This window comes from Melospiza melodia, chromosome 2 (assembly GCF_035770615.1).
Source record: "Melospiza melodia melodia isolate bMelMel2 chromosome 2, bMelMel2.pri, whole genome shotgun sequence".
Lineage (NCBI taxonomy): Eukaryota > Metazoa > Chordata > Aves > Passeriformes > Passerellidae > Melospiza > Melospiza melodia.
Genome location: NC_086195.1, coordinates 121,248,825 through 121,260,940, shown reverse-complemented (window position 1 = coordinate 121,260,940; position 12,116 = coordinate 121,248,825). Strand labels below are relative to the sequence as shown.

Here is a 12,116-nt window from a genome sequence, read left to right as displayed (position 1 = left end):
TTTTTCTGGTCATTATAATGACCAACATTATCATGAAGAAAGACCATATCTTGTATAGTAGCTTAGACCACCAGAGGGACGTAGAGTTTTGTGTCCCTCATTTGTATAACCTCTCTTGAGATGCCAAAAAGGAACCTTTCTCTAATCAGAAAAAAAAAAAAAAAAAAAAAAAAAAAAAAAAAAAAAAAAAAAGACGAACCACAGATGAATTTTTTGAGAGTTTTATGCCTCAGTAAGTAATTTGCAGGGGAAAGGAAAGCAACCATTAGACCAAGGACTGTGAAATTTATCAGTGGTTAAAGTGAAATACAAGGTGTTAGGCCTGCTGCTTCTTTTATGTGCATCAGCAGGTGTGAAGAATAATTCCAGGATTCAGGCATGTCTTCACTATAAAAGGGAATAGATATCCTCCTAAGTAGGGCTATGCTGGAAGCACCTCAGAGTGGCTCCATACATCAAAAGTGACCACAGATTCTTGGCTGGCTCTTGAGAACGACCTCCTCCAGACACTGCTGCATTGACATCTCCTTCCCCAGCAGCTCCTTCTTCTCAGAAGGAGAATCATCCAGCTCTGTCAGAAATCTTTGACATAAGGCCTGACTCTACCCTCACACTTGAAACTTGTTGTTACTTGGATGTTAATTCCCAGAGGGGAAACCAGATGTCTTCCAGCTACTCCCTACACTCTGGCTGGGCTGAAGATAACATGTGCTAGGGACTTAGCTTTCCTGCAGTGACAAACCAGGTAAAAAGGCAGACAAGCAAAACAGCAGAGTTGCAAGTCTCAACTATTCCATTTGAGCAAGGTGGTTCCTTGGCAGCCTGTGATGACCTCCCATCCCAAATCCCCTGTGATTTTGATCAGGAGCAGGAGCTGGCCCTTTGGCATGTTGAGATGAGCAAGAGTCCCAGAGGTCTCTCTGCAGTGCAGCACAAGGCTACCCCAGCCCCAGTGTCCTTCTGAACCAGTGCAGTGAGTAACCCTCAGATTAAAACAGGTCAGGGTTTCTAAAGAGCTGTAGGAGATTTGAACACACAGTCACGTTGACATTGGCAGATGTTGTACATCAATGCCCTCCAGACCCTCTGTATTTTCCTCTTTACATAAGTAAGCCTGCAGAGCCCCTCCTTTTCCCCTGTAACTGAATGGCCCATCACCCCAGGCTGCAACCCCTTGTTCCTGGAGAATGAAACCAGCTGGCTTGCGGAGGCATTTCCCAATATCCCAAAGCCATCCTCCTCTCCTTTCATTGTGGCTCTACCTGTCACATTCTTTGCAGAGAAAGGAGCAAATGCATTAATTAGAGAGCAGTGAGCACTCCTGCCTGAGCCCACCCCTCACTGCCTCCGAAACCTCACAGAGATCTCACTAAAATGTATAATTAGGTTCTGCAAAGTGACTTCCTGGCCATATGTGCCCTTTTCAAGTGCAGAAGCCCTAAGTGGTGCTGTGTGTTTTTCAAAGCTGCTTTGAGTACCACTTCATTTCTCTGGCTTTTGTTTACAAGGTTGTATTTACTTAACCTCTTTACCAGTGCCCAAATACATCAAAGCCAGGTTGATTTTAAAAAACCTGAAAGCCCATGCATGATGTCACTTACTGGCCTGAATTTTGCACATTCTGAAAAAAGTGTAAAGGCTGTGTTTGCACATGAGCTTGTCTGTGCTTGTCTCTCCATCCTTACACTAAGTTTGCCAGACTATGTAAAGAAATCCCATCCTAAACAAGGGTGGTTTTAAACATGGTCTGAAAGTGCTCTGCTAACACAGGGTGTACCAAAGTTCATTCTGTGTTGAATCTGTGTCAAAGTGCTTTTGAGATAAATTACAATTTAATGTAACACCTCTTGTGAGCTTAGAGTATTTTACTTCTCTTCTGTTCTCACTCTCTTCAAGTGGGGTCTTCAAGTGGTCCAGTTGTGGAATTTTTCTTTCAACTACCATTGTTTTCAGGATGGAAATGAGCTGTTAAGGAGAAACATTCCTCAAAAACATCCATACTTAAAATCGATATACCATTAAAATGGAATCCCTGTAACATAAACATCCCCTCCTCAGTCCAGGCCAGGTGACAGTGTGTCCTGCTCTGGCTTTGTGGATGAGGGCTGAGGGCCTCACCTGAGAGTGAAAGCTGTCTGGGAGCCAGTGAAGACTTTCAGGCACAGAGGTTATACCTGCACAGCTCCTGCTTTACAAGGTAGACATGCAGTGGCAACCTGATACAACCTTGTATCAGCCAGATCCCTCTCTAGGCGGGGAAAAAAAGCAAGCAAGCAAGCAAGCATTTTATGATGACCTGGTTATCTTTCCTATCCCCGGTGTTAGGAGCATGTTTGTAGTCTGATGGTAGTTCCAAAAAGGGCCGTGAGCCCCAGGCAGGCAGTGCTTTTCTTGGAAAGCAGCACTTCTGAAATGAAAAACAGACAGGGAAAATAAAGATGGTCTAAGATGTACAAGCAAGGAGAGTTTGAAGGATCAGGGTGCTGTTTGTTATTCCTTTTGTGTGGATGATACTGGATTGTAGTCCTTGTCTCACACCACCACACAGCCTGAAGGTTTCTAAATATCCTAGTTGCTTCTAATGACAAGCTCACAAAACACTTTTTTATATGTTATACAAAAATCCAGGACACTAAATAAATAAATGCACAGAGGTATCTAGAATGTTTCATTATATACTTTTGGTTTTTCAGCTTCCATTTAGGAGAAGAACTAAACTGCTAAACCTAAAGTAAATGTACTTAACTACCACATCACTAGCAGAAATTCATGCACTCAAGGAAGAGCAGGAAGTGACACCTTGGGAGTTCTCCTTTTCACACAAGCATACCACTTTCTGGTTAAATCACTATCAGTGCAGATTTCATCACATAGGTGCCAAATCCCAGATCTGAGCTTTCTATTTTCATGCACTGCTTTCTGAGGCATGGCCTAAGCAGATCCAATTAAAAGAATGAGCAATTATAAGATTGTTTGGATCCCTGTAAGTGACAAGATCCAAGGCCAGTATGGATCTTGTGGTGTTTACAGGAAGTTTTGCCTCTCTGATGTGGAGCTGTATCTCTCCTAGGAGCTGTATCCTGTGTCATCCTGTTTGCCCACTTCTCAACAGAGCTTGTTAGCTGGGTCAGTGCTTGCATTGATATGACCATCAAAGGTTTGCTGATTTGGGAGTTGGCAGAGAGAGCTTTTTCCTGACAATGGACACACTTTGAGATAAAACATAGGCAAGTCCTGCTGGGAGATTGTCAAGTCCCTCCAACTCAATGAATGTCCTGTATATTCAAGGTGTCTGCACTGCCAAGAGATTTTGTTGAGTTTGATACGCTGATTTTACAGAGGAGAAACGTTGGCACAAGTAGAAGGAAATGTGGGGCAAAAAGCAAGAGGAGAATCTTTAAAAGATGAACTAGCAAGAATTTGTGCTCCAGCCCCCAGCCCCGTTCTCACCCACCTCCATTCCCTGAGAGGTGCCGTGGGGAGATGGGGAGGCAGCTGTGGCAGCAGCAGCAGGCAGGGGCTGCGCGCACACGAGGAGCTCAGGAGGGCGTGCTGGGCTCTGGGCTCTTTTCAGCCACAGCACACCATGCAGCCCATGGAGGAGTCATGCTCTGCAGGCACGCTCCTGGACGATCTAGGCACAAGTACAAGGAGGTGGTTTGAAATTACTACATATGTCTTCTTGCAATACTTACACTCCAGGGACCACCCACGGCACAGGATGTGTTGGAATTGCTCACCAAGCTTTCTTCTGGAGCTGAGATGAAATTACAGATTCTTTCTTCCCAGAGTGCAAGAAAAATTAGCAACTTTCTGAATTATTACTATTATTACCGAGGCACATTTTAAAAATAGCTCCTATTCTATAAGACTTTCCAAGCACTGGGGGAAATCTTTGCACGTCTTCGACTCCTTTAACTCCTGGTTACTTAATCTTAGATTGTAAAAAAAATGTATGGAGATAAAACCAGATTCCTCTTCTTTGTGAACCAGTTTAATCAAGTTGAGGAGAGGATATGGGAAGGCAGGATGAAACCCTCATTAGAAAAGATACATTATTTTCTATATTTACATGACAGTGAAATCCTGTGGATACTCTTGTGCACTAAGAAAATATATTTTAGTTTTAATTGTTTCAGTCAATGTCAATTTTACAACAAGCATGCAATAAAGTAAAAGTGGCCTTTGGGATACACCACTGAACCTTATTTTGTGCTGCAGTATTGCCAATGTAAACACCTACTTCTGTTTTGTAAGCTCAAAGCCAAATGGACAAAAATTTGCTCTCAGGGAAAGTACTGACCTGTCAACATCAAAAATATTCTTTTTAGAATGTAAAATTGTTTGTCAGTGATTGTAATAACAAGAATCTTTGCAAAATCCATTATTCAAACAAACATTTTCTTTTAAGCAGCAATAGTAGGAAATTAATTAAAAAGTTAGCTGATAGCAACCGGATAAGATACAGTGTCACAGCTACAAAGTTCCTGGGATAAAATATATTTTCTTTCTATTTATATTATTAAATATTTACGGTAGCTCTGAGAAAATATCCCATCTAAAGCATTTTGATAGGTTACAATTTATTCTGCTTGCTTTCCAGAATGCTAGAAGATGACCTCAAGTTAAGCAGTGATGAAGAGGAGAATGACCAGGTAAGAACAAGACAAGTAACATGTCACTTGAAGCATGTTTCATGTCGAGACTGAGCTACTGCAAATATTTTGCTAATGCTTTTTCTAAACATACAGAAAGGTTATCAAAATACATGGCAGTACTGTAAGTGGAGTAACAGATGTTGCTGCTCAGAGCCAGCCTGCGTGTGCTAACTGCTGGATTGGTGAGGAACAGGCTGCAGCGCTCTTGATTTATTACCTTGATGTGACCCAGAAGGTTTTTGTATCAGCTTCCTTCTGATTTGAATTTGTTTTGTTTTAAAGAGCGGCCAAGGAGGGGAGAAACAGGAATTCTGGATTAAGGGTTCAGGCCAACTTTGCAATCATGAGCTGGCCCTGGGGATTAGCTGCTGGGCTGCTTATCTCTTACCTGCCTCCAGCATCCCCCCAGCCCTGGCCTCTCCTCTGAGCATTTCTGGTCCTGACTCTGCGTGGCCCATGCCTGCTAAGAAAGCTAAAGAAAGCTGAGAAAAAGCCTTGGCTGTGCATTTGATTCACTCTGTAACACAGTGATTACAGCAACTGTGTTTCAAACACCCCAAACTACCTGACTGGCAGCTGATACACCATCCAATGTTCTCCATATGTCAGGGGAGCTGGGTTTTGTTGGCTGTAGGAAGTGTCTCCCAATTTTTCCTTAAAATATTGTTGTGTTTTGTCTAAATCATTAAGGATTCAGTAGAACAGGGCTGGAGCTTGACTTTCCCATGACTAGCTGAGTGCCTTGTTGCCAGGCAGTGCTATGCTCTGCTCCTCTCAGTATCCTGGCATGGATGATTTGGTTGGGAGTGAGAGGCCAAGACTCCCTTCCCTTCCTTCTTTCCCTAAAATGCACAACCCATGCCTTCACCAGGGTATGTGAGGGCAGTACTGCTCCTGGCTGCATCTCACAGATACAATGTGGTTTTCTGTCCTGGTTTTGGCTGGGATAGAATTAATCTTCTTCTTACTAGCTGGTACAGTGCTTTGATTCAGTGTGAGAACAGCATTGATAAGTCCTTGATGTCTCAGTTGTTGCTGAGCTTACCTCAAGTCAAGGACTTTTCAGTGTCTCCTGCTCCGCCAGTGAGCAGATGCACCAAAAGCTGGGGGAGCCTATGGCCAGGAAAGCTGCCCCAAACTGGCCAAAAGGATTTCCCTTCCACAGAACATCATTTCCAGTACATAAACTGGGGGGGAGTTTGCTGGGAAGCACCAATCACTGCTTGGGAATGGGCTGGGCATCAGTCAGCAATTGTATTTTGCATCACTTGTCCTTCTTTGGAATTTATTTCTCTCTTTTTGTTGTCTCCCTTTTCACTGCAATTATTATTCTTACAATATTATTCTTTTATTAATTTTATTTCAACTGTTTAACTGTTCTTATATCAAGTCACAAACTTTTTTTTTTTTGTCCCTGCCTCTCCTCCCCATCCCACTGGGGCAGGGGGAGTGAGCAAGCAGATGCATGGCACTTTTGCTGGCTGGGGCAAAGCCATGTGAGCTTCAAATATGATTATTTCAGTCATGGGTAACTGGAGTATCTAGATGGGTAGGCTGTATGGATATCCAGACTTCTGAAATTCAGAAACTTATACAGATAATTCTAGGTTCATACGATAGACATGATTTTCTTTAACTCTTGTTATTAGATGTCTCTATTTTACAATATATTCCACACAACAGGTAAATCAAAACTTTTTAATATTTATACTAAACCATTGTCTCATCTATTTTGAGCTGAGCTTCTTGGTGTTAAGGTGCAGCACATAGATTCTATTATTTACATATTTATTCAATTTCTTTTTGTTTAACATATTTCATCCTGAAACACTTCACATTTAATTACTCTTCCTGCTTGTCTAGATAGTTTAAAATAGAGCTCACAGACAGCATAGGACAAAGTAAAGTGAGGGATGGAAGGGATGTCTGAAGAGTAACCAAAGCAGACCAAGGGGCCATGATGTTGCAGCCAGGGGCTGGGTGATAGGGGAGGCAGGAGCTGCTGGCCAGGAGAGAGGTCCTTCAGGCAGGGAGACAGGATCCCGAGTGATGCATGTCAGAGTGAAACAGGCTGGGAGAGACAGAGAGAAAAAATTCTGGTTTGCTTCATAGCAAGCAGAAAAGGACATGTGAAAGTGTTTATTGTGCATAAAGAGCATGAGTAGGTTTAGGCAGAGAAGGGATTGTGGAGAAGTCCTGCTGATCTGGCAGGCACACATGGACCTCTGGTTTAGCACTATGATTTGTAATTATTAACATCTTCTGTGTGTTCTGGGCTGTGCCAGGGCTCTGCTCAGCCACCAGGGCTCCAAGATGCAGCTGATACAGGCTGGGTCTGTCACCTCAGTGCTCCAGCAAGCCCTACAGAGCAGGACAGAGCTCACCACCCACACAGCAAAGAGCAGGGCTGAGATCCCATGACTCACTTCTAATCTTCTAATCATCACAGGCCCCTGCATGAACAGCCTTTGGAAATTACTTATTTATTTGGTCCCCTTTCCTAGTCACAATTTTTTTCTAACTTGGCTCTACAGACAAAAATCTCCCAGAGGCACAGGCTGGCTCCTGCTGTATGAAATGCTTTGTAGAACCTTAGCTGAGACCTGCAGGTTTGCTTAATGAACAATCCTAAATAAATATACCTGCTGAAAAAACAAAACACTGCCTTTCTATCCACCTTGCAGGAAATAGACACAAAAAAGAGTAACACAGATTCTCTCTTCCAATAACTGCTCAGATGGACCTGTGTTTAAATGTCAGCAGAACTCGTTTCCTTTTACTTCCTAACTCAGAGGCTCTTTAATCTCATATCTCCTGAGCTCAGAAACAGGAAAGAAAAAAAATCAGAGATTAATGGATAGGAACAGTACATGAGAGATTCCCAGATATTCCTCATGTAATAAATTAACCTTTTAGCAGACTCATTAAAGAAGTCCAGTTTCTCAAAGAGCTGAAGGTGAGCGGTACATAAGCCAGGAAGCTTTTAATTTTGCTGATTTCTAAATGGGGAAGTTCAGGGGAAAAACTTTGAAAACTTTGGAGGAGATTTTGCATTGAAGTCTGAAACTGCTGAGCAGCAAATGGGAAGTTTCTGAAGTGGTGCAAAGGGGGACAGGTGCTTCTGTGCTCCCAGGGCTGGCGTTTGGAGTGCTGTGACCAAACCAAGGAATGTGAGCCATGGATGAGGGAGGCCAAATGCAAGACAGAGGCATGATTAAAAGCTTTGAGACTGCAGTGGGCAAAGCATTCCCAGCCCTTCCCTCAACACCAGCAATTAAGGTATTGAGATTCACAGACGCAGGAGAAGCCAAAGAGGCTGGGTTTGAGCTGAGTACATGTGCACCCACAGTAATTATATTATCCACACATATTAGTCTCGTAATTTTAATTACATAAATGTATTTTTCCTCTTTAATGAGCATAGTTTATCCATTTAAACTGATAGTTTCAATTTTACAGGCAGTGATCATAGGATCTAATATGCAGAGAGAAAATTTCCTGTTGGCATATTTTACACCACACAGATTGAAGAAAATATACTTTTTAATCCTCAATCAATATCTGAAGAGCATGCAATTAGCAGATACCAAGGTAGTTAACATAAATCTGCAAGTTAAAGAGCCAATTCATTCTGATTTATAACACATAGAGTAATAATTTCATCATCATCTCTCCCAGAAAGCATCTGAAGCTTTGTAGCATGAAGATGTCAAAATTGTACTTAAGATTGTTCAGACTACTGAATTGTAGTGGTTATTGCCTTTTGGCTCTTTGAAGTGTGGCACAGCACATGAAACAGTCCCCATTATAATAACCTGCTCTTCTCCGTAGAGGTCACTGGATAACTTAAATCAGTCTTGGGTGAAATATTAAAAGGAGATTTTCAATTGTAATGTGAACAATTCTCTTTTCCCCCCCTCACATGTCCTTTAAAAACATGAACATTTTGTAATAGAAAATAATTCCTTTAAAGGGAGAAAGATCCCTGGCATCATTTGTGCAATTCGTGTCAATCAATAGCCAAATAAATTAGCTGACTGGTACACATACATGGAATAATAATCTAACATATTTTTGCAGCCCAAGTCTGCTTCCTCATATGCATTTTTTTTTGCACAGGATCAGGTTGGTTGCCGCTGAAGTTTTGTGGCTGTGAAAATTTATTACCCACAGAGTCAATCTGCCTTCTGGCTGCCAAGTCTGAATAAATAGAGTCATTGTGCTTGTCTGGAATATGTAACCAAAGTTCATCGAGTCAGCTTGACTTTCACATCCCACGAGATTCATAAAAGCCAACACCCTGGTATGTGCTCTTGATTCCTGCCAAAATTTTCTAAAATTGTATAAACAGAAGTTGAAGAAGCGATCAGAACACACTCCCAGGGACATGGCTCTGCACTCTAGCCCTGGCTGGTCTCGAAGGGGAAGACACAAGATTTTTCTTTTCAAAGAAAAAATAGTATGACTACTCTCCTGTGGCAGCAGGCAACCACAGAGTTTTAAGATGCCCCCCCCTTGCAGGGCGCACAGGGAGGCAGCAATCAATCCTCACAAGTTCCTTCATTTTGCTCATGTGTCCTGCACTGAAGGAGGAGATCAGGCAGCATTTGCCTGCAAGCGGCCACCTTCCTCAGGAGAGGACAAGGACAGACTGGTCCTGCGGGGTGTGAGCGGCGTAAGTGAAACCAGCCCCTCCGCAGGCAAGCCAAGAACAACAGAAAGCCTTGTCATTTCACAGGAGACCTCAGGGGAAGAGCAGCCTCAGAAAGTTCACAGCTTTAGCACAGTAAAATGAAAGTCTTGTCAGCCTGATCTGGCTGGCCACTGGAGCCCCATAGGGTGCTGGAAGCCCACCCAGCTTGGTGCCTTCCTGGGCATCTTGGGGTTGCCTCCCACCCATGGCAGCCCAGGGACAGTCGGGGTGGGCTGCTGGCCCTGGGGGACTTGTCCATGCTTCAGCATCACCCTGCTCATGGGCAAGCCATAAAAACTGATGCTGGTTTGAGTTACCCTAGTAGCTCCCATGGGAACACACCTGCCTACGTTTTGTTCCCATCGTGTATGCGCTGAGGGTTCCCAGGTGCATTGCTGGAAATGCATCCTTCTGGCAGGACTGTCTGCAGCACAGGCATTATGGACAGGCCAAATCTGTCACAACACTGCAACAGGACAAAAGTCCATCTATGTGCTCAATGGCAATTGGTGTGGGACTTTGCCCTTTCACTTCTGGATATGGAGTGAAAGTCAACAAAAAGAAGAAAATCATACTGAAATGAACAGTCACATATCTACCTTCTCCCCAAAGAAATGATTCTTAGTAGAGTCATTATAAACAGTACTTCTGCATATGAAATGTAATATTTCAGCTAATTTGAAGCCATTTGTAATGAATTGTGAAACAAATTGATAAAGGAGCAAAGCTTTCTTTCTGTAGACCTCTTAGGAGAGCACTTTCCAAAGTGAAAGATTAACTGAGCAGAGCCCCAAGGCAGGAATATCTGGAGAGAAAAGTTTTATTGGGCAAATTGCAACACAACACTGCATAGCCCTGTTCATTGTTAGAACCATTTTAGACAGTGCTAATTGTCTTCACATGTGCCATGTCCAAATATTTTAACCATATTATGTAATTTTAGTGTTGTATTCCCTTTTATTCACCTTTTCATCAGGCAATATTTGATCCTTGATCAGAAAGGAAAATGAGTGAAAAAGGAGATGAGAACACTCAGGTCTGGAGAAAAAGCACAGAGCCTGCATCATTTCTGCAAATGAATTTCTCTCAAAAAAAAAAAAAAGCCTTGACAAACTTGGAGGAAAATATCTTTCTGATGAGAATTTTTTCACTTCACTGAGCACAGAAAACTTATTTCATGAAGTCTGGCTACACACGAGTCTGACTGCAACCAAAACCACACAAATCAGAGATAAGCAAAAGTGGAAAAAATTAAGTTTTGGGTAAAGGAATGGCTGGAACCTCAGGTGTTTTTTTTTACTTAATCCAAGTGCTCTGTTCAGCCCCCTGTCACTATAATGTGAGTGTGTTTTCAGACTGGAGGAATAGGCAGTGTAACAGCCTTACTTAACTTGGGTAAGTCCATTATTTCCTGTGTATTAGAGAAGCAATTCTTTTGGTATCCAACTTAACTAGAATCTAGAGTAAGATTTAAGCCAGCTGAGCCAAGGTTTTTTGCAGTTTGCCAGCTCTGATTTTAAAATCTCCGTGACATCTAAATTTGCACTTCCACAAGGCATGACAAGAAGACCGAGATTGCCTCACTGAAACTGTCAGATGAAACAAAATAAGAGCTCAGTCTTGTCCTGCCAACTTGGCTCCCATCACTGCCTATCTTACAAAATCAGATTCTATGGCTGGCAAGCAGGATCAAGCTCTAAATTTGAATGCCACCACTATAAATGACAGTGAAAAAAGTTAAAAACCTGCTCAGATCTTGGACCTGCACAAAATTTGGGGACATTTGAAGATGGCACTTTGATCTGCATGCTTCTTAGTAGCAAAACTCTGAAATAGACAGGAAATTAAATTTAAAGTGTAAGGGCATCTTCCTTGTCTCTTCATGTGGATGCTGTGACTAAGCTGAGTTTTAGCTTGGTAAATCTCCAAAGCCTGCCCTTTTCCACTCATATCACTTTTTTCCAAGACTTCTTTCTGTATCTGATGCAACATTCTTAACCCTATCTTCTTGAAATATTTTCTTAGAACTTTTTCCCCTTGTGAAGTAGAATTACTGCATCAACATCTGTTTTGACTGGCGTGGGAACGAATCCTACTGCAATCAATTCAGCCGTGTTGGCTAACTTGAGGCATAAGGAAGGATTAGATCCAACATTTCCAGGCTGGATTTTGCTTGTCCCTGACTCTCATAAGCCTTCCAGGCTGTGCACTTTTCCTCCTGCTGCAGAGAGCCCCTACTGCAGCCAGACACTGTGCCTGAGCCTTGGTCCTGCTCAAGCCTGGCCACCAAGCTCTGTTTGCCTTCAGGCAAGCGCATTCCAGCGTGCCTGCAAGAGAAGGGTTAAACAACCAGCAGCCACTAATAATTAGTGCTGTTTGTAACATCCCAGCTGTTAAAGGCTGTGTTTCTGTCACATGTGTGCGCACACTCAGGCATGCACACGCTCACAGCCTCCCCAGGAGCTGCCTCTAGCTCCCTGCACGGCAGAAGGTCAAGCTCACTTCTGTCTCCTTGGCCATTGAGCCTGGGCAGGGGTGATGCCAGCACCACCATCAGCATGAGGAGCTGTGTGAGGGAGATGTGGTGCACAGAGCGGGGAGACAGCAGAAATAGAGAGAGGCAGCTGAGAGCCTGTCAGAAAACAAAGTGAACACAAAAAGGGGAAAGAGATTAAGGGGAAAAAATTATTGAAGAAAATAAATTGTGGGGAGAAAGACATTATAAAGGGAGTAGAAACTATATTAGAACATGATGAGAAATAAGT

At 42.8% G+C, this 12,116-nt stretch overlaps 1 protein-coding gene across 2 annotated transcripts in view; it reads left to right on the top strand.

Moving 5' to 3' along the window:
• The window catches only part of AFF3 (ALF transcription elongation factor 3), a 326,046-nt gene that overhangs the window by 226,040 nt on the left and 87,890 nt on the right, over positions 1-12,116 (top strand). For both annotated transcript variants that reach the window (XM_063149789.1, XM_063149788.1), the window contains exon 8: positions 4,604-4,655. In XM_063149789.1, the coding sequence (XP_063005859.1) occupies positions 4,604-4,655 (52 nt within the window). The remainder of the gene's footprint in view (positions 1-4,603; positions 4,656-12,116) is intronic.